The following is a 21,506-nucleotide window of genomic DNA, read 5'->3' as shown; positions in this document are numbered from 1 at the left end:
AAAAAAAGTCTAAAAAAATGTCTGAAAAATGTTGGAAATAAAAATTTGAAACATGTTGGGAAAAAACTGTCTTAAAAAAATTTCCGTAAAAAAAAAAGTCTGAATAATAGTCTGAAAAAAATGTCTAAAAAAAGTTTGAGAAAAAGTCTGAAAAAAGGTCGAAAAAATATCTGAAAAATGTTGAAAAACAAAAGTCTGAAAAAAGTCTGAAATAAAAGTCTGGAAAAAAAAGTTTGAAAAATGTTGGAAAACAAAAGTCTAAACAATGTCTGAAAAACAAAAGTCTGAAAAATGTCTGAAAACTAGTCTAAAAAATATCTGAAAAAAAAGTCTTAAAAAAGTTAGAAAAAAGTCATGTCAAAAAAAGTCATAAAAAGGTCATCATATAGCATGTCGTAAAAGCTCATAAAAAAGTAATTGTATGGTATGTCGAAAAAAGTCATAGTATAGCATGTCAACAAAGTGATAAAAATGTCATAGTATGTCGATAAAAGTCATAGTATAGCATCTCGAAAAAAAAGCCATAGCATAAGATGTAGAAAAAAGTCACAAAAAAGCTATAGTTTAGTATATAAAAAAATAGTCATGAAAAAGTCACGGTATAGTATGATGAAAGAAATCCTAGTATAATCTGTCAAAAAAAGTCGTAGTCGAAGTAAGTCATGGAATAACATGTCAATAAAAGTCCTGAAAAAGTTATAGTATAACATGTTGAAAAAAGTCATAAAAAGGTCATAGTATATATAGTATGTCGAAAAGAAAAAAAAATGTTCCTACAATCTGGTTAATCACGATGGTTGGTACCATTGGATTCATTAGGTTTTCAAGTTTTATATGATACCAGTATCTTCACTCTAGCTTTAAAACTGAGCCCGCTACAACTTTCGAAAGATTGATTGCGTTAATGCGCTAAAGAAATTAGTGGCGTTAAAACGTTAACGTGTTATCACATTAACTTTGACAGCCCTAATATAAACTTTTAAATAAAGAAAAAGTAGCTGACATAAGACGCCACACTGTGAGATGAAAACAAACAGAAGAGCAGAGTGTATCATGACAAAAATACAAAGATTTATTTAGAAAGAAGGAAAAAAAGCTCCCAAATAACACTGTTCATTCCTTAAATACAAGTGTAGTACAAATGTGTCTTAGATAAACGTTACTCCATTAAGCATCGGTGTGTTTCCCTGGATGTACAAGTTAGGTGGATAGTGTATTTCGTAAGTAAGTTTCACACAGATAAGGCACTGACACATATTAAGCACAAGTGTAAAATATAAAGTGGCAATGTTTGTGAGTGAATGTTGCTTTATAAATCACACTTTACTGTTTAACTATACTGTAAAATGCTTCGAGGTGTGAAACTGTCTCATCATGATCCAGACAGAAGTGAATAAAGAAATGATACAAAATATAGTCACAAATGCATCTTCCCTCTCTTCCCATACTCCCTCAACAAACACTGACTCGACATGACTGACTCGCATTTTTTCCCCACGAGTCAGCTCTTTTCAGACAGACTGCATAGCAAACTTCAACGGTTTGTGTCAGTAAGAAAAATAAGGGAGCCAATAAAAACACAATATATATAAATATATGCGGTAACATGTACCTAATCCGAAACCAAGCCTTAGCCTCACCCTGCTAGAAAACTGTAAAACTGGGATTGGACAAGAGAAGTCCCTTTGAAACAGCAACAGGAGAATCAGTGTGGCTCCTGCAGGTGTTTGTAATGCTGGTGTGCTCATAGTTAAAGTGTATAGCAACAAGGAGGTGTGAGAAGAACAAATCAAAGGAAGGAATTATAATGCCCTGTGACCATAATTATGACAACTCTTGACAATGAATGCACTAGATCAGCTTTCAGAAATGATCACTTAAGCCCTTTTCAGACATGGATTCTGTTACATTGCTGGATTTAGCTACAAATCTGTTAAATATCACAGGTCTCCGTGGAGTAATTATTCTGTAAGGGCTCTATTTAAACATGACAGGACTATTACGCAGAGCTGCAATGCTCACACTATATTCATTCAGAAGAGCTGTGAGTAGAAAAAATAATCAAGTTCATCTCTGAGGCTTTATTAATGACCGGCTCGCCTCTTATGAAAAAGAGACCGTGGCATTTATTCAGACTTTGAAGCCAAAATGTAAATCTCCTCATGAAGAGCATGCCTGAAAGGGGCTTTATAATAAATTACAAGCATGTTAAAGATGTTTTTTCTCATATAAAAAAGTCAGAAGACTGCATTACAACATATTAAGTGTGTTCTCATTATACACTTAAGATATAGCAGACAGATTAAATGTAAGTGAAGAAGTCCCTTTCAATATAGTGTTGGTATGTATCCAATTCCTTTGATCAATGTACAGCATCTAGTGAGGAGTCTGTGAGACGATCAATACACTGAGGTGTCCCTCAGTCTGGGCAGAAGTTAAAAAAGAGGGAGGTACATGGAAAATAAAAAAGGTTTTATATAAAAAAAAAAAGAAAGGATAAATATCAAATATTACACGGGAGGTATAAAACCCACAAAGAAGATTAAAAATACCATTGAGGAAAGTGTACACAGGATTCATGGGTACAGTCATTAAACTTTGGCAAACTAACACTCACACACACTGCTGGTTTGTGTGGGGGGTTTTCCTGGTTAGTGTTTGAAACTGGCCACAAAGGGCTGGAAAGGATGTGGCCAGAATGTCACTGGTTATACTGGTCATACTGGAGTGTTCTTCGAATCCCAATGTCTTCACATGAAGCCAGAACTGGAATAAAGAGATAGTTGAGAATCAATTTTACAGCAAATTCCATATAATATATCTCACAACATATAATTTAATTTACTATACTGGCTCTATTGTCCGTAAGCAACTTAAATGTCCACTTGCACTGTAAGTGGCCTGTTTTCCACTTTATGCATTAGTTTTCTAGATTAAATTTGTTCTTCTGTCTTTGTGTTTACGACTACAAAATATTCACATTCAATATTTTATTACGGTTGAAACATTACAAAAATACAATTTTAATGAACAAATATGAGTAGTTAACACAAGGGGGATCAAACCCATTTAACTGTCTAGGGTCTCTCGGCTTAAGACTAAGGGGGGACAGAGCTTGAGATAAGAGCCCCGAGGCTCTGGAACACCCTGCCCGAGGAAATATGACAGGCTTAGTCAGTGGCTTCCTTTAAATCTAAACTCAAAATCTACTTTTATCGCATTGCCTTCCCTGATTTCACCTGTTTCTAGTCTTTATTCTGTTTTTTGGGTTTTACTATTTTAATTTGTATGTTGCTCTTTTAGTACTTTTAATTAGTTTTTGCTGATTTTTGCTTTTATTTGAAGCACTTTATAACTGTTTTTATGTGCTATATAAATAAAGATATTATTATTGTTAAGCCCTGTACTCATGTAGACAAATCTTAAATGCAATCAGAGGTGATCAGATTTGTTGCCACAATAATTTTACCAGTAGGTGGCAACATGTCCGGTTTCATATAAAACTCTGAGCACTGAACCTAATGTCAGCAGCGAGTCACTAATGACAAAAACTTTTAATTTACCTATGGATGAATCTATGGATCCTGAATATTTCCATGAAACATCAGCTCTTACTTCTTGCGGTCCTTGTCCTTCTTGCCGTTGGCGGTGAGGCTCTGGGCCTGCAGGAGCTGGGCGGCAGCTCGTCTCTTGCCGAAGGAACTCTGGTCCTCGTCCAGGTGTCTCTTCTTTTCCTCCAGATTTGCTTTCTCATCTGCATGGAGGCGCTTCAGCTGCTCAAAACGACCTTGCAGCTGAACCACACAGAGAGAACAACATAGTTGAGTTACAGAGATGCTTCCACTTTTGATGATATCAAGTAGAACAAGCAAAAACATTAGAGATCTGCATTTCTATGTAGCAAATTAAAATCATTACGCAATAAATTACTTTCCTCATAATGAGGTTTCGCTCTCTCACACTAAAACCAAATTAGATGTGAAATTGTAAAAAGATTGACTTTCGCTGGAAGAAAAATATTTAATAAAGAATTTTATGAAATCACAATTGTTTTCTCTTTCAATTAAGTCTGACTAACCTGGGGGCTCCTTTAAAGGAACAGTGTGTAACAATTAGGGGGATCCATTGGCAGAAATGTAATATAATATTAATAAGTATGTTTTCTTTAGTGTATAATCACCTGAAAATAAGAATCGTTGTGCTTTCGTTACCTTAGAGCGATGTCCACTTAGTCGCGACTATCTTAACACACAACATATGCTGCTAATGAAGAGATTCATGTGAATGAGTTTGTGTTACATGTGTCCATACCTCTCTCTCAGCCTCCTTCAGCTCAGACTCCTTCTCCTTCACCCTCTGCACAAACATCTGCCTCATCTCGTCCTCTCTCTTCTGCAGCTCCACCAGGAACTCCTGACGCTTGGCCTCATAAGTCTGCTGCAAGCTGCACACACGCACGCACATATACACACTCACAGGTCAGTTGTCAGTCATGCCAGTTGTACTTTTTCCATTGTGTCCACGCAGGTGTTTATGAGCTCACCTGACGGGTTTGCACTCTGGGTCCGTGTCTTTGAATCCCATTTCCTCCAGTTTGCAGCGTCTGTACAGCTCATAGTGGCGAGAGTGCGTCTGCTCTCTCAGGTCCTCCATGTTGACACAGATCAGCATCTCCCTCAACTTCACAAAGTCACAATGACTCTCGTTCTCCACTGATACACACATCAATAGAGAAGGGTTAGTCATCCAACTGAAACTCCCTAATGACAGCCACAGTAATGATATTTCTTTACTGTAGGTTGGCTGGCAGCTAACTCCACAGAGCTGGAATGTGCCGATTTCAAAATGAAGCTAGTGTATTGACGTCTTTCAGCCACTGTACTGATTTCTATATGGGAAAAGTGTGACAATTCTTGTGAGGGGGGAATATGTAGGGCTGAAAAGATTAACAGATGTTCATTAAATCAATGTGATCCTAAAAAAGGTAATACACAAACAACCAAACAATGATCCATCCTACCTTGTACTACACCCCAGGGATACTGACGAGCCTTCACCATCTTATTGCCAACACTGACTTCCTCTGTGCTGCCTACTACAGCAAACGGCAAATGACCCTACAAAAAGAGTTTATTTCATTATACGTTAAATAAATAATTTCAGTATAAAGTTCATTTATATACTCAAAACGTCAGCGATGTTTACACCAAACTTCTCAGCAATTATCAAGCATAAGCTTGCTCTAAGAAAGCATTCTAGTTCAAGGTGGTGTATTGTGTGCGTTTCCTTACATTCATAGTAGTGTTGACCTTAGCGACGGTCTCATCATCGAGGGGGAACTGGTAAATCTGGACGCCGTTGCTGACCAGCTCACTCATGATTTTAATCTTGAACTTGTGCAGCTCGCTCTTACTGATGGTGTCAGCTTTAGCGATCACTGGGATGATGTTCACCTACAGCAAGATGGAAAAAACATGTTCATGTACAAAATATTAACAATCAATATCAAATATACATACTACTATCTGCAGACTATCCCAGCTGACATTGGGCAAAGGCAGTGTCAGACCCCCGGTGCTGGGGTTTGCATTGGCTGAATTCAACTGGGGGTTTGTCTCTCGGAGATGCCGCATGCTCTACTCCCAGAGCACCCTTATCAAAACGCACACAGACCAAGACAAATGGGTCAGCTCTCCTCCTTTGTCTCTGGACTGAGGGCAGACTGGTGATACAGTGACTCACTATCGCCTCTCGAGGTACAAGTGGTATTACAAGACAGGACAGGTAGGGCTAGTATAGACATCTTTAACATAACATCAAAACTGTAACCTCTTCACATGCAGTTGATAATGATAGCTCATTTTTTGAATGTTTTGAACTACAATTCTGGCCATATCTTACACATTGCACCTTTAATGTAGTTTTGTATAAGAAAAAGTTTAATTAATTCAAAATGAGTAACGGTAACTTCCCTGAACTTTGAGCAGAGCTGCACCCGATGCCATACACATCTAGTATCAGAGCATGAAACTACATGTAGACACATTAAAAGGCCTCCATTAGTCTGACTCGAGGTACAAACAATAGTTCAACAAAAACTATTCCAACAGCATTTGTTTTTGTTACTTAATCTAAAATACTTTTTAAAACTGCTTTTAGATAAGTGTTGTATAAACCGGGTTTACTGATGTTATTTCTGGCCCAGCAGCCCACTCCGCTATCCAAGTCTTCCCACATTCCACTCCTGCCTGTCTGTCCGTCGTCTTCGTCGTACCAAAGAGAGGCTTGATGAGTTGCTCTCACTAGACAAGCTTCTGGGCCAGACCACACACACCCATACACACATACAGAATAAACAAAACAATGCTAGGAGATGTGTTCCAACAGCTGTCTGAGTGAGTGAGTGACTGTCTCTCTGTCAGTGCTGCAGATTCAACAAATGGCTCATTCTGTGTGTATCTGTACAGTGACACAAAAGGACAACTCGAGTGTGTATTCGTGAGGTGATTACAGCATTCCACTGCTTTTTCTCCTCCATTCACACGCAAATCCAGGGTTACTGACACTCCAGAGCAGGGAAATCACACAAGCGCACAAAAAACACAAAGTCGCTACACACAGAGAGCATGGGAAAGTCTCTGACCACTTCAAGAATGAAGGAGGGGTTTAGTCACTTGGAGAGCAAACTTCTCCCAACAGTCAGACATAAAAACACTTGGATGAAATTCTAGAAACAACCACAGCACAGTCTCTAATACAGTATTTCCCAACATCATACATCAGACAGTTTGTATCGGATTCTTCTGTGTCCCAAAAAAACAAAATCAATCTCTTTTGCATATTGACATCTCTTCACAATATGCCAGCCAGGGTTCTGTGGCAGACCAAAGAAGTGACAGGTTCATTTTAAAATATCGATTTCTATAGAAGTCATCCCAAGAACTGCAGGCACATTTTAGATCGATGCAACATCATCTCTCTGGAGTTTCTGCTAAATGCGAGATTGGGAGCATTTCCATTGCCTCCGCACAGCTCACAACGTGGCGTCTCTAACAGTGGAAACAACGAAAAAAGTGCTGACAAAGCTAACAGTGTTTATCTGAGGGGGAACCAGAGGGTGTGTGCCTCGCTACGCTTGCGTGCTACACTACGCTTGCGTGACGACTGTAACCGCCGAATGAGAGCAGTGCAGAGCAGCGGCCATGACCTAGCCAGTGGGGTATGCTCACATGCACTAAAAGCATGCACGGCCGGCCTGGCGATGTCAACAAAGCAAGGAGAAACTCGGATTACAACACACACAGGAAGAGACACTTCATTCTCTGTTCAGGTAGACATTACTCCACCACTCTTTAGATAGCAAATACTGTAGATGTCTGCTTCTATATTAATGCTATAGATGTCATTTAGAGAACCTTTAACTTTTGAAAATGTTCATGCATCACCAAACATCTTTTTCCCCTTAGAACGTTAGGTAAAGACGAGCTCAACAATTCTGGCTGTCAGTCATTTTATAGCAAGTTAATTCAGCCATCATTTTGAGCTTTGTCAAATGAAAGGTTTTCTTCTCGTAAAAGGTTAACAACCTCTGAAGACAACCATCTTTGGGATGTCTTGGGATGATATAGTTGAAGAAATGTATAATACAGACATACATATCATACAATTACTAAATTAAACTTTAAAAATCGCCTGATATTCCCAGAATATTCTATGGTATTTTAAGAAATCTCATATCAAAGTGAACATTGAAAAGTCTTCTGATGTATTGACAAAACACCAGTCCGACCCTTCAAAACACACACACACACACACTTTAATCCTTTTCCTACCTTGCTGTCTAGTTTCTTCATTGTGACCAGGTCCAGGGATTTGAGTGAATGACCCGAGGGGGAGATGAAGTAAAGGCAGGCGTGGACTCGCGAGTCGTGGTAGTTGTGAAGAGAGCGTTTGATTTTGAGCTCTTCCTGTAGAAAACTCTCAAACTGCCGGTCGATGTAGTCCACCACTGGCTGATAGCTACAGGAAAGACATACAGGGCTGGTCAGAAATTTGGGTTTTCTGACTGGTTGACATTGATTTGTTCACAATGGCTGTACATTTGAAAAAGGATATTTAACTAAACACTCGTTGTTAAATCACATTCACTTGAGCCTGAACACTTTGAGCCTGTAACTCTTCGTCACTATCAATAACAACCTCACACACACTCTTCTCCTCCTCCCACCTCTCTTGCTTGTTCATTTGGTCTCCGAAGCCCACAGTGTTGACCACGGTAAGGCGTAGTCGGACGTTACTCTCCTGTAGGTCGTAGGTTTGAGCCCGCAGCTTCACTTGAGGCTCAAAGTGGGATGACTCAAAGTTCTCAAAGTTGGTATTGAACAGAGTGTCCATCAGGGTAGACTTGCCGATACCAGTTTCACCTAGAGCCAGAAGAAGATGGGACACAATTTTTAGTTATTTAACTTTGTGTCGAGATCCAATTTAGTAGTGTGAGCATCGGAGACTTTTGCCTTCTGGTTCTTGGTTCAGATTCTCCCCTGTTAAGGGTAACAGGTACAAGCAATCGTGATGATGATGACAATGTCAACTACGATGTCTATGTCTATGCCGCTGACGACTGTGTTATAATAGGAGAGATGTTGATCTGGTCACTATGCACTTTACTCTCCCTGTGTATTTATAAGGTCATATTCTACTGCTATTTATTCTATCTGACTTGAAATTCCTTAAAGTTGTTATTGCTGCTGTGCTTTTGCACACTGTGGAAATGCGAGTCAGACAGCAGTGACTACTGTTGTTTGACCTCTAACCCACTTGTATTCAGCATGCCCCTCCTTCTCCTTACTGTACAATACGTCCATGTTCTGTAATGTATTGTAATGTGCCTTGCTGTAAAACCAATTGCCCTCTGGGGAATAAAATAAAGTTGAAAGTTGAGACTGTCGCTCTGACACCAAAACACTTTAAATGAAATATTCCTAAAATTTAATTTGCTAGGAGAAGGATGACGGAACACCAAGCTCCAAGTTTAAACTCCAGCTGCAGTGGAGCAGTGGTCAAATCAGTGCTCTGCTCAAGGACACAATGATGGCAGTTGTTGAGGAAGAAGAAATACTATTCATTCACCCAACCACATATTTACAAGCTGGTGGAGAGATTTGAACCAACGGGATCCTTCTCATCACAATGCTCCTTTGACCCATTGTCTACCACTGCTCCTAATACTCAGAGTAATACTCAGTATAATTAGGAGTATCAAGCACTGCCATTGGGATCAAAGCTCTAGCTAATGAGAAGGAGAAAAGGAGCTATAATATCAGACAGACCTAAGCAATGGCAGTGAATTGAGGTGGTCAAGTAAAACAATGTGTATGTGTGTGCATGTGAGTGAAGAATGTATTCTAGTAGTAGCATCCTGCGAGTACCTGTGTTTTGGTATGGGTGAGTGTGTATTGTTTGTGTATTGTTTGTGTATGTGTGCGCGTATATTACAACGTACCAATGCAGAGGATATTGAAGCAGAAGCCTTGGCAGATGGACTTGTTAACAAGCTGATCTGGAAGGCTGTCAAAGCCCACATGGCCTGCCAGGCCCAGGGGCCGGACGCCTTGATCCTGAGGAAGGAATTGCACAGACAGACAAATCATTCTCAAGATGCAGCAGTCATTTTCTCCTCAAAATAAAAAAAATTATGCGAAGTGTGATTATCTCAGCAGGAAATAGAGCTGCAACGATTAATCAATTAATCAATTAATCAATTAGTTGTCAACTATCAAATTAATCGGCAACTATTTTGATAATCAATTTATCGTTTTGAGTAATTTTTTAAGAAAAAAAGTCATAATTCTGATTCCAGCTTCTTAAATGTGAATATTTTCTGTTTTCTTTACTCTATGACAGTAAACTGGATATCTTTGAGCTGTGCACGAAACAAGACTTTTGCAGACATCATCTCGGTCTTTGGGAAACACTGATTGATATTTTTCAGCATTTTTTTAGACCAAACAACTAATCGATTAATCAAGGAAATAATCGATCGGAAAAATAAAATGTGAACTTTTAGGTATTGTTTACTGGCAATCCACAACTTTATAGCTTCATACATTTAAAATTTGTTTTGGGGATGCACAATAATGACGAGTCTGGCAATATTTGTTATCCAATCCATACTATAGGTAATATCAATTAAGAAATGTCCTAATGCAGGTAACTAAAATTACATGCACTTGCTACTAACAAATGGAATCATTCACATATCAAATGGTCCAGGCGTCTATAACATTTTTTACACATGATGTATTGCTAAATCCATTATCCTTTGTAGTTGGCACCTCTTAATGTGATGGAATGAAAAAGCTTTGCAATGTTTAAAGTTACATTTACAAGTGGCTCTTGGTAAGTGATATAGTAGACAAAACATGTTCTAAACGTTATAAATTCGCATCTCAGCCACTGAGACAGACAGAAAAAAAATTACATCAAATTTTAGTACATTTCTTTCAAAGCACAAGTAACAAAAAAACTTCTTACTTCATATAGTTTTGTTTTTTTGTTGTTTTTTACATTTATCCTTTGATATTGCAATATATTTTTATTAATTGTTTTTTATTTGTTTGTTTATTTTATTGACACAACAAACATGAATTACTTCTTTATTGTTTTCTTCCATTTACATGCATGTTCTTTTTAAATATCTATATATTGTAATTTGCTTAATGAACTGTATATATGTATATATATATATATATGTTTTTGTTTTTTATTTTGTTCTTTTTTATTTTCATTTATTATTGAATTGACGCTTTGGCATTATTGTTCACCTGACAGTCATGCCAATAAAGCAAATTGAATTTAATTGAATTATGGTGATTCCATCTTCCTCAAACTCTCCTGTCGTCCTCCTCTGACCTGGCCCCATCTGAACTTGTATTCAGAAATCCAGAAGATCACTAGTCGAGGGCTAACATTGACCTACCATGATAGATCTCCAACTTTTGATATATTAGTAAACTATGTTGTCTGTGTGGGAAAGTTCACACAAGTTTCCACAACGTGATTTCATTCATACATCCAGGAATTTAGTGGCTTCTTATCAAGATACATAGCAAAGCTCAACCCACATAGCTTACCAGTAGAGCATGACCTAACACTTTTAGGTTATGCTTTCTTGTTTTTTTTTCATTGACTGGATATTGTGCAGTTTTATATATGTGCAAATAAATAAATAAATAAATAAATAAAAAATTAAGCCAGGGGCATACCATGATAGATCTCCAACTTTTGATATATTAGTAAACTATGTTGTCTGTGTGGGAAAGTTCACACACGTTTCCACAAAGTGATTTCATTCATACATGTAGGAATTTAGTGGCTTCTTATCAAGCTCAACCCACATAGCCTACCAGTAGAGCATGACCTAACACTTTCGCAATGTTTGTGCTAGTAGGTTAGCTGTAGCACAGAATGTTTAACCAGTTTGCAGCAACACAACTATTTTCATAAACTTTTTGACTGTTGGGTGGCTGGTAGCTAGTGTTAGCCATTATGGTGAAAGATGTACGTTAAATAACACTGAATCCCTTTGGAAAAGTTGAATATAGAAGTTGAAATGCCACACTTGATGTTCCTGATGTTTACCAACGTGAAGGACAGATGTGTTTTGTGTTCTTCACTGTGTAAAAGTGACTTTGAACAGCTGTTTTCAGTAACTTTAATAGAAAGTAGGTATCAGGCCCGACGGACACTCCCTGATAGACAAGTCAAAAACACTGTCATTTATCAAATACATAGGAGAAAAAGTGCTTACCGGCTGTCGAGCAACATCCGAAGAAGCCATAGTTTGAGTTAGAAGTTAATAAACCAATGTAGATTCAGAAATAATACAACAAAACTAACTAAAAGACCACTTCTTCTTTTTTTTAGAAATCCTGATCAGGACCGCCTCACTGCGTATGCCGTCGACAACTAGGCAGACTAGACCACTCAACATAGGAATGAGGTGAAATGTAAAGTTTGTAAATTTGCTTTAAAACTATTATTCTACAAATTAAGGCTAGACTGTGACGTGAATTCAAACAGTACAGTTTTTTAAAGAATAAAATGCAGAATAATCTTCAAAAAAATGTAGCCAAATGTTAATTTATTCCATTAATAACACCCAACACCCCTTCTTTGTATAATGGTACAGCTCAACTTAATTTTCCCAGTCGCTTCCATGGTGTGTTACGGGACTGTTAGAAAAATTGTAAAACTGAAAACAGCGCAACTAATTTACATTCATGTTGATGCTATTCTAATGTATACCTTACATTTTATTTGTCATAGACTTTGACTAATTTGCCCCATTTGTGTTTACCGTATAGGCCTACAGTTTATGGTGTTGACACTTGAAATAAAACCGCATTCTCAAAAAATCGGACTTGTTTTTACTCATAGTCGACTACACTAGTAATAGGAAGTCCGCGTTTACGAGGAGCACCAGAACGCAGCATGATATTTGCAGTGGTGAGTAGTGATGGGAATTATGGCTAATTTTTGTGAGTCGGATCATTTGGCTCAGCTCACCAAGAAGAGCCGGCTCTTTCGGCTCCCAAACGGCTCTCATTTTACCACTTCTGCCCTTTTATAATTCAGCCAAATTTAGCGCTGTTTTGACCTATGATTAGTATGTGTGCATATATATCACTTAAATTATTCAATTTAATTATACTATACCTTATACTTTACAGAATACCATAACTTTACATGCTGCTTCGTTTCCTACTATCACTCATCTTGTCTGCTATTCGCACACCACACTCCTCTCTCTTTCTCTCCTCCTCTCCCTCCTGCTCTGTACCTGTAGACCGTCAACGCGCCGTGTATCCCCGCCCCTCCCCACCCCTCCCTGCTCGATGGTATGATCCATGTCTGTCATCACCTGATTGGTAACGGACGTCATTAACACAACATTCAGTCACAGTCGGTGCATGGAGTGCCCGTTGCAAGGAGAAGATCATCATATCATTCTGCCTTGAATTAATTGAAGGGACTGTTTGTAACTTTTTACACATATAAATCTACCGGATCGGTGTCCCATGCACGCTCGCATGTGGCTATGCTGTTCAGACTCAGACTCTAACACAAACTACACGGAAGTACCAAAACCACAAAGTTATATCTAGTGAAGCACGTCTTGCAAAACAGTGTCAACTCTTCCTGCTCCAGCCCCTGATCAAGGCCAGAAGTCACAGCGGAGACCATAGCTTTGGTCTCCAGGGCCAGAGTCTCTGCTGTTCTCTGCTCCGCTGCCTGCCTTCACTCACACAACGCGCTTTCTCGCGCTCCCCTCGAACGTGCATGCACGCTTACTACACACTGCAGAAGACTTCGTAGCTCTGAGAATATCTAGTGAATGTACAGTGGACGTTTGTGCAGAAATAACTGCTGCAGCTCCTCCAGACCAACAAAGTTTTCCCGTGTCTGGTGAAGTGACGGGGCTCCGCAGCGAGAAACATTATCGTCTACGACCGGGTGCCGGTGTCTACCCTGTTCTCTCCGGCCGCAGTCGGAAGGCTGAGGCAGGAAAAGCCAACACTAGGATCAGATCTAAATCATGTTCATGGGGATACCTCCGTCTCGTCAGCTAACGTTACTGCCAAGCAGGTGAAATATTGAGTGATATTGTGGTTTTAGCTGACGTGTGTCGCCTCGCTGTTTTGAGCGATGCTCGTTCATGTCTATTTAGAGCAAGCAATCGTAGCCCAACGCTGACTTTCATTGACTTAACAGCCACAGGTGTCGCCGTTAACAAGCTTTTCTGATCTTACAAACAACCCCTTTAAATAAGAGGAAAAAAACGGCTCTCGGACGGGAGCCGGCTCTTATCGTTCACTTAAAAGAGCCGGCTCTTAGAGCCGACTCGTTCGTGACCGACACATCACTAGTGGTGAGCCGTCTGCATCCTTTCAGCTACGTGCGACCCCTATCTGCCAGAGCTGGACACTCCCCATGGAGGAGAGGAGAAGAAGAAGATGCTGTCATCACCGACCTAAATGCATGACAGTAGTGTGAAAACATGCATTCATTTTGAAACGTCCTTGTGTAACTATCTCTGTTTGGAGGTTGTGCAGGACGACGATGTCGTCCCAGTGCACCACGGAGCAAGCCGTGCAGGAGTTCCTGATGGAGAGAGGAGGGAGGGTCCAACAGATGGAGCTGATGGATCATTTCCTATCAGTTTCGGGGCAAAACGACCAGTCGAAGGAAGATGAAGGGGTGGATGGTGGTGAGGAGCTGCTGAGACGCATCGTGGACAACGTGGGTGTTGTGAAGGTGGAAAACGGCGTGACATTTGTTTGTTTGAACAGTGAAGACAGCGCGGAGTCGGTGATGCGTGCAGACACAGGCGGCCACGATCACGCGGAGTGCAATGGTAATAATATCCAGGAGACACTGGACAACGGCTATGTCAACAGCACCCCTGACAACGTAGAGCAAACAGGTAAGGCATACTGCACGATGTGTTGATGTTATTCCAACCTATGTGATTGTTTTTTGTCTATGATTTGTTTAAATATTCTAAAATATACATGCAAAATCGTATGTTTATTTATCTAACCTATGTGTATAGGTAATCTCAAACGTTGTATATTTATTTATTTGCTTAGATTTTATTGTCTGGCATTGTTCCTCTGAATAGCCACAACATTATCAAGTGTCATTGTTTGGCCATTGTTTTTGAAGGCCAATACCTCCTATACAGACTGACATTGTCAAATCCAGTAATCAGACCTTTAATTTTGACCTCTTTCTTGCCAAAAAATCACAATAAGTCTACAATAAGTCAGGGTTAATGATAACATAAAGACCTAACAAGACCAGCCCTGTGCATACCTGTGGGGGATTACAATGGAAATGTTGTTTGGGAGTTCAGGTTAAGATTGCGCCATAGACAACTCCATTGTACATTGTGACAAAAATAAACATGTCCAATGGTTCCACAGGAGCAGAAATAGCATATACATGCAAAATCTTGTGTTTATTTATCTAACCTATGTGTATATTTGTGTAAAACAGTAATCTCAAACGTTCGATATTTATTTATTTATTTGCTTAGATTTTATTGTCTCAGCATTGTCCCTCTGAATAGCCACAACATTATAAAGTGTCATTGTTTTTGCCATTGTTTTTGAAGGCCAATACCTACTATACAGACTGACATTGTCAAATCCAGTAATCAGACCTTTAATTTTTACCTCTTTCTTGACAAAAAAATCATAATAAGTCTACAATAAGTCAGGGTTAATGATAACATAAAGATGTAACAAGACCAGCCTTGTGCATATACCTGTGGGGATTACAATGGAAATGTTGCTTGGGAGTTCAGGTTAAGATTGTGCCATAGACAACTCCATCGTACACCGTGACAAAAATAAACATATCCAATGGTTCCCACAGGAGCATCCAGCTCGTTGGCTGCCAGTCTGGACAATGACAAACAGTCCAATGGAAATGTGCAGCCTGCAACCCCCTCCCAGAATAATAAAACCAACAACACAGGGACTCCTACCTCTGGTGGAGGAGGGGAGGTGAAGCTGAGGGAGAGGAGAAGGCGGGAGTCGGCCCCAGTGATTGGGATTGCAGATCTCGACCAGGCTCACCCTGCAGGGTCCCACAGCCAGCAGGTGAGAGGGGCTCGCAGGGTGTCCAAAGGATCCCAGCGGGCCTTGCTGACCAGCTGCCTATCTGAAGACAGCGCCTTGGAAGGGCTGGACCCTGTTGGAGACATCAACACCCCCAAGGGAAGTCGCAGGAACTTCATAGAGCTGATGATGAGCAGTTCTCCTCAGGTAGGATACTACGTTTCTCTGGCATGAAAAAAACTCCCATGTGGATTATTTTTCGCTCTCTACAAGGCATAGTAGCTAAAACAAGTACCAATTTAAGCATGTGTGAAAGTGTGTTTGCAAAAATAGGCTTCAATCTGTAAAAATCACTGATTCAGATATAAAAGAAAAATGCTGCTGTACTGCTTTTGATTTTATTTCAAACTTTGGACCATGCTATACATTTGGCCACACCTAAAGCAGTAGTGTCACATCAGGTGTTTCACCTTTGGGTGTGCTCTAATACCTGAATCAGGTTCCCCTGCCTTTGCTGCTGTGTAACTTGCAGCACGGCCAAGAGCGCAGCCTTTGACAGCTGATTGAAAACGCTATTTGGGGTGTAACCACAAATGCAATATTCATGAAGTGTGACTCCACAGCAACAGTTTTCTGTTTTCTGTAACTTAGAGACACAGTGATGTAATCTAGCTTGACTTAACTGTTAGACAGCTTGACCTATGACCTCCATTTGGTGATCATCATAAGGCAATAACTAGCTAAATTGAGTATTTCAAAACTGATTTGTTTACTGTCTTTCTATCACCATAAAGCATTCCACAGTGGCGCAAAGCTAAACAGATACCGTATTAAAAGGTGACACAAAAAAATGTATGTAAAGTATGCACCTCTTTCTTCCCTTTGCAGGTTCGGAGGTCTCTGATCAACCGCGGTTCACGCATCCGGGACTCGGTGAAGAGCGATGGAGATTCGGCATCGCTCCTCTCCTCAGCCACCGATGAGGACTGCGCCTCGGTGACCCTGGACCCGCTGGAACATGAGTGGATGCTGTGCGCCTCAGATGGCCTGTGGGACTGTCTGCAGCCCCTGCTCTCTGTGGAGCCTAGCCTCGTGGCCAAGAGAGACTTTGTGACCGGCTTCACCTGCCTCCACTGGGCGGCTAAGCAGGGCAAAGCTGAGCTGCTCTCCCAGCTGCTGGCCTTCGCCAAGGAGAACGCTATACCTGTGAATGTAAATGTGAGATCCAGTGCTGGATACACACCGCTACACCTGGCAGCTATGCATGGACACACACAGGTGGGTTGCGTAGATGGTGGTGGTGGTGGTGGGGTATCGTGTGTTTCACCTGCTCAGTGAAGCAGCAGAGGATTGTATCTGCTCTGTCTGCCCCATTTGTAACACCTGTTTGTTTTAGAGAAGACAACTAGTGCTATTGATTATTGATGAGACAATTGATATCAGAGAAAGAGTTAATTCCGCATAAATGACACGATCTGAATATTCCCTCTACTGTGTGATTGACAGGTGGTCCGTGTGCTGCTGTCGGACTGGGAGGCCGACCTTGAGGCCCGAGACTACAGCGGGAGGCGAGCCATCCAGTACCTGTCCCCACCGCTGGCTGCTGACCTGCAGGAGGAGGGAGTGGTCACCTCACCGGGAGCTGAGTCAGACAATGAAAACACCAACAGCGGCAGCAGCGGAATGCGCGGCTGGCGATTTCCCAGAGTCCTCCAGGGCAATCTGAACCCACTGCGGCTCCTGAACCCGCCCGCCGAGGCAGCAGAGGATGGAGTCGTGACCGGGAGGACCAAGGGGAGCATGCAGAGGAAGTCGTCTCTGAGCCGACTGAACGCCCGGCTGCACCGAGGACGCCACCGAGCCCAGATCATCCACAGCGCCTCCTTCAGGGACGCAGGGGAGGTGGGAAGAGGAGAGGATCTCCCCAGCAGCCCTCTCCGAACCCGACCACTGTCCAACCTGTTTGGATGAAGTTACACACATCTCTGAGATATAAACCAGTTTGACAAAATGCAGTTTACTCACCTTTTATAAGCTGACAGGTCAGACGTTTTTATGACCAAAACTGACCGAACACATCCTAATATACAGTATAGTGTCAAGTTGATTTTAAAGTTTTATTATTATAGGACCACAAATGTCTAAAAATCTAACTTATTTTTGTTCCTTTTGAAGTTATTAGTTAATCACTGAGGGCAAGTCACAGTTCATGTAGCGTTTTATTTGCCACGACAATTCATTGAACCACGGCTCTGTGAATTGCTTTTGAACTTATTGGTTTTAGTGTGTTTTTCTATCATGTTTTTAGGCTCTGTTTTAGAGCTGGTAGCACACAATACACCAGTTTATTTTTTATTATTTAATATTTACACTAGAACAATGTTCACACATGCAAAAGCCGGCAGGATTGTATCATGTTTACACTTTTAGATTTGACTCACAGTGGTGAGGGATTTGAAAATAGCACTTAGGTTTGATTTATCACTTATCTAAAATCTTGTTTTTTGTTTGCAGAGTAAAGTAATATATTCATAGAACTAATTTTCTATATTTCAACCTCCTTGGATTGGATGGTGCTGTTTTTTTAAAATTACATTTCTGTAATGTGAATTATTATTTTTTAACTACCAGATTTTAGTATTGAAACTGTTGTAACCACAGAATTCTTGTATGTCCAAACATCGATGTACAGTTGTCATGTTTGCACTTTGTCACTTTGGAGATAGATTGTGATTATGGGAGGAAACCGCTCAAACTAAAACCATGCCATCTGTTATTGGTCCCATGTCATACTCATAAGGGTGCTCAAATTGTTACTTTTAGATGTAAAATGTACTGTATATATAAAAGTACAAATGAGTCATTTTTCCCTTTCACTTCAGTTGATCATTAGTTGACACCAAAAGAAGGCTGCCATGGCTTTAGTTAGATCCAAGTACTATAAAGACACTGATCAGTTATACAGTAGGACTGTTTCACAGTGTAGAAGCACAGGGAGAACTGATGTGGTTTTTCTACTGACTATAATGTACCTCAAGTCCTCTGAGTCTGAGCCAGAGTCTGGTCTACTCATTATTAAATTGCTTCTCAAGCAGTTTGGGCCTCTAATACTAGATTGCAGTGTTTTTGTGCAAATCTCCAATTCTTAAAATGTATTATAATAATTCTGTATTTCATGCAGAAATCTAATCTCAAAATCTAATCTAGTGAAAAGTTATTTAGGTTATTCAAGTCATTCACTGATTAGTTCTACAGTAAACATGCAATCAAACAAACTGATTTATCTCCACCATTTAGTAAATCAACCTCCTTGTATTGTTCTAACCTTGCATGTATACAATCATTTGTCCATTAATCATGTCTGCATCGTCTGTGGACAGTAAAGAGTCGGTACCAGAATATGCGGGATGTTTAGCTGAGGAGCACATTGACTTTTTGACTGTTTTTCCCAAATATGTGAACCTTGCTTATATCTGATTACTGGATCAACGACACATCCTATAGAGTTCATGAATGTTCCCTTAATATTTTGTAGCATTTGTACTCAAATCATAGGGCTTCATGTAACTGTATGGTTGACTCTTTTGATGTAGAAATGTATTGTACAAACCTACTTTGATGTCACTTTTTTCAGATGCATGAATAAGGGAAATGCTATGCACTGTTACTTTGTATGTTTTGTAAGTAATTTGTTCTGTCTTCTTTGTGAAATACTGTGAAGTTATGTGGTGTGAATACACTGTTACTGGACCACTGTCATCTTTGTCCTCATTTCTCATCATTGAATATGAAATAAAGCAATAATGGTTTGCATAAAGTCGGTGCTCTGTTACAGTTTGCTGCTGTTGTTCGTAGCAAACCAATATACAGAATATGTAACAAGGATTAGACAAATAATGGACAGAGTTGTCATAATATTTACAATCATGAATGCTAAGAGTCAACTTCAACTAGAATGGACCAAAGCTCCACATTAAGCCAGCTATTTTTTCTGCCAGTCCTGCTGACACCGAGTGATTGTCCTTGTCTGGTGGTGCTGAATAATTGATGATCTGATGACCCCCTGTGCCCCCATTTACAGTACATCCACGGCTTCCTGTCCACAAGCTGCCCATGTAATACTGCACGCAATATATTCACAGCCCACTCTGCACCTGTTGTGGGTGTACTTCTATTGTTACAAAGACCAAACGCCCTCACAAGATAAATTAATTTTTTAGTGATCTACACTGGTCTAGTTCGTTTCACAACCATTTCAACTGCAGATATACTGTAGGTTTAGTTTCATCAGTATATTACATGTGAGAAGTAACAGAGGACAAGTAGCTTTTATGTTTTTCTGTTTGACATGTAGTTGAGCATTTTATCTCTGGCAAAAATCTAAAAAGTTGAGTAAGCCATCATGTGTATGAGAGGGATGGGGTACATTTGCAGTCCTGCGACTGGACAGATAACCACATCGTCCTCTGGCACTGATGTCCTTCTAGCTCTTGTATGGGTCTGTCCTCTACCTCATGCTTACCAGAACAAATCAGCCATATAAAAGCAGGATTACATATGTATAGTCATTAAAATCACATGTGCTGCTTGTGTAACTAAATGATCTGGAGTCAGAGTCTGTTCTTTTGATGTTTCTCTGATCTCTGTTATCGACTAGTCAAACAAGATTTATAGAGGTCACCAAAGGGATGAGATTTTTCCTGAGCCGGTAGAGTCTAGTTGCCTTAGGCAGGCCTATCTGTTAGATGACTGCTGATCGGGACGGAGCAGAGAGGCTGTCTGACTGCAGCTACTGACCTACATACAAAGTGAAGGGAGTAATGCCTATTATGTAAATTCCTCTGCCATCTTTTCACGGAAACTGTGCCAACTTTGTAGCCTGGGGCCTCTGCTGTTGGACTAATCCATGTCCAATCTATCCCCATCTCCTACTCCCTCCCCAAACAGTCACCACAGTGACACTGACATCCAAACAAAGTCTAACTTGTGACTAACAGTGCCAAATAGCCATCAACTTAATAACACATGTGCACTGTTGTCTTGTGAAATAGGGTGCCTATAAAAGGTATTCATGTTTTATTGTTTTACTGTACAACACTGAAGTAGATTTATTGTGGCTTTTTTATGCTAATCATCAGAAAAGCACTCTAATATCAAAGTGAAAACAGATTTCTATTAAGTGATCTAAATGAATTATAAATATAACATATGAAGTAATTGTTTGCATGTATTTCAAGTCAAGTCAAGTCCATTTTACCTATATAGCCCAATCACAACTTTGCCTCAAGTGGCTTTACAATCTGTACAGCAGTCCTTAGACAGAGGATATTATTTGTAATGCATTCAATTGTTAGGCTACCTATTGACTACACACAGGTGATCTCCATTTAACTTCTTTTTTTTTAAATTCACAAGATGAATGAATTTACAAACAGTAAGGCAAAGTCATTACAATAACAAAGTTATCATCCTGCAGATATCACAATAGACATAAAACATTTACACAGACAATAAATGAAAAATAAATAAATACATTTAAAAAAAGCATGTCATAAATAAAACAAAGTAAAAAAAAAGTGATTAAGTGATTGTTAGTTATAGGGTCAGATCATTTTCAAGTAATAGAAAGAGATCTTTGGCATATTTTGATTTAATTAATTTCAGCTAGATAGATAGATAGATAGATAGATAGTAACTTTATTGATCCCGAGGGAAATTCAAGTTTCCAGCATCTCAGTTCCATAGTGCAAAACATGTTAGTAAAAAGACAGTAAAAAAGTTAGTAGTGCAAAGTACAAAGTACAAACAAATATACCAGATATAAAAATACAAGGAGATGAAGAAAACTGTTAAAACTGAATATAGTGCAGGGTAACAGCT

General features: G+C 39.8%; 2 protein-coding genes across 2 annotated transcripts; one reads left to right on the top strand and one right to left on the bottom strand.

The window, feature by feature from the left end:
• Positions 1 to 1,049: 1,049 nt before the first annotated feature.
• On the bottom strand, positions 1,050 to 11,977 carry septin10 (septin 10). Its single transcript, XM_074659661.1, has 10 exons — positions 11,810 to 11,977; positions 9,503 to 9,617; positions 8,228 to 8,423; positions 7,833 to 8,019; positions 5,292 to 5,453; positions 5,021 to 5,117; positions 4,544 to 4,712; positions 4,312 to 4,444; positions 3,616 to 3,794; positions 1,050 to 2,766 (listed from the first exon to the last, which is right to left on the bottom strand). Exons 1-10 carry the CDS (start codon positions 11,837 to 11,839, stop codon positions 2,751 to 2,753), a joined length of 1,284 nt encoding a protein of 427 aa, XP_074515762.1. The 5' UTR covers positions 11,840 to 11,977; the 3' UTR covers positions 1,050 to 2,750.
• Positions 11,978 to 13,923: 1,946 nt separating this feature from the next.
• sowahca (sosondowah ankyrin repeat domain family Ca) lies at positions 13,924 to 19,443 on the top strand. The gene is made up of 4 exons (XM_074659660.1): positions 13,924 to 14,485; positions 15,442 to 15,833; positions 16,515 to 16,904; positions 17,133 to 19,443. Exons 1-4 carry the CDS (start codon positions 14,122 to 14,124, stop codon positions 17,595 to 17,597), a joined length of 1,611 nt encoding a protein of 536 aa, XP_074515761.1. The 5' UTR covers positions 13,924 to 14,121; the 3' UTR covers positions 17,598 to 19,443.
• Positions 19,444 to 21,506: the final 2,063 nt, after the last annotated feature.

This window comes from Sebastes fasciatus, chromosome 14 (genome assembly GCF_043250625.1).
Source record: "Sebastes fasciatus isolate fSebFas1 chromosome 14, fSebFas1.pri, whole genome shotgun sequence".
NCBI classification, from domain to species: domain Eukaryota; kingdom Metazoa; phylum Chordata; class Actinopteri; order Perciformes; family Sebastidae; genus Sebastes; species Sebastes fasciatus.
This window is presented reverse-complemented; position numbering and strand designations above follow the sequence as displayed.

Excerpts from the sequence above, each read along its gene's own strand:
- sowahca (XM_074659660.1), top strand. The coding sequence starts at position 14,122 with ATGTCGTCCCAGTGCACCACGGAGCAAGCCGTGCAGGAGTTCCTGATG. Across the intron at positions 15,834-16,514 it reads TGATGAGCAGTTCTCCTCAG|GTTCGGAGGTCTCTGATCAA; the intron begins GTAGGATACTAC and ends TTCCCTTTGCAG. Across the intron at positions 16,905-17,132 it reads CTATGCATGGACACACACAG|GTGGTCCGTGTGCTGCTGTC; the intron begins GTGGGTTGCGTA and ends TGTGATTGACAG.
- septin10 (XM_074659661.1), bottom strand. The coding sequence starts at position 11,839 with ATGGCTTCTTCGGATGTTGCTCGACAGCCG. Across the intron at positions 8,424-9,502 it reads CTTCAATATCCTCTGCATTG|GTGAAACTGGTATCGGCAAG; the intron begins GTACGTTGTAAT and ends TTCTGGCTCTAG. Across the intron at positions 5,454-7,832 it reads TGAAGAAACTAGACAGCAAG|GTGAACATCATCCCAGTGAT; the intron begins GTAGGAAAAGGA and ends ATCTTGCTGTAG.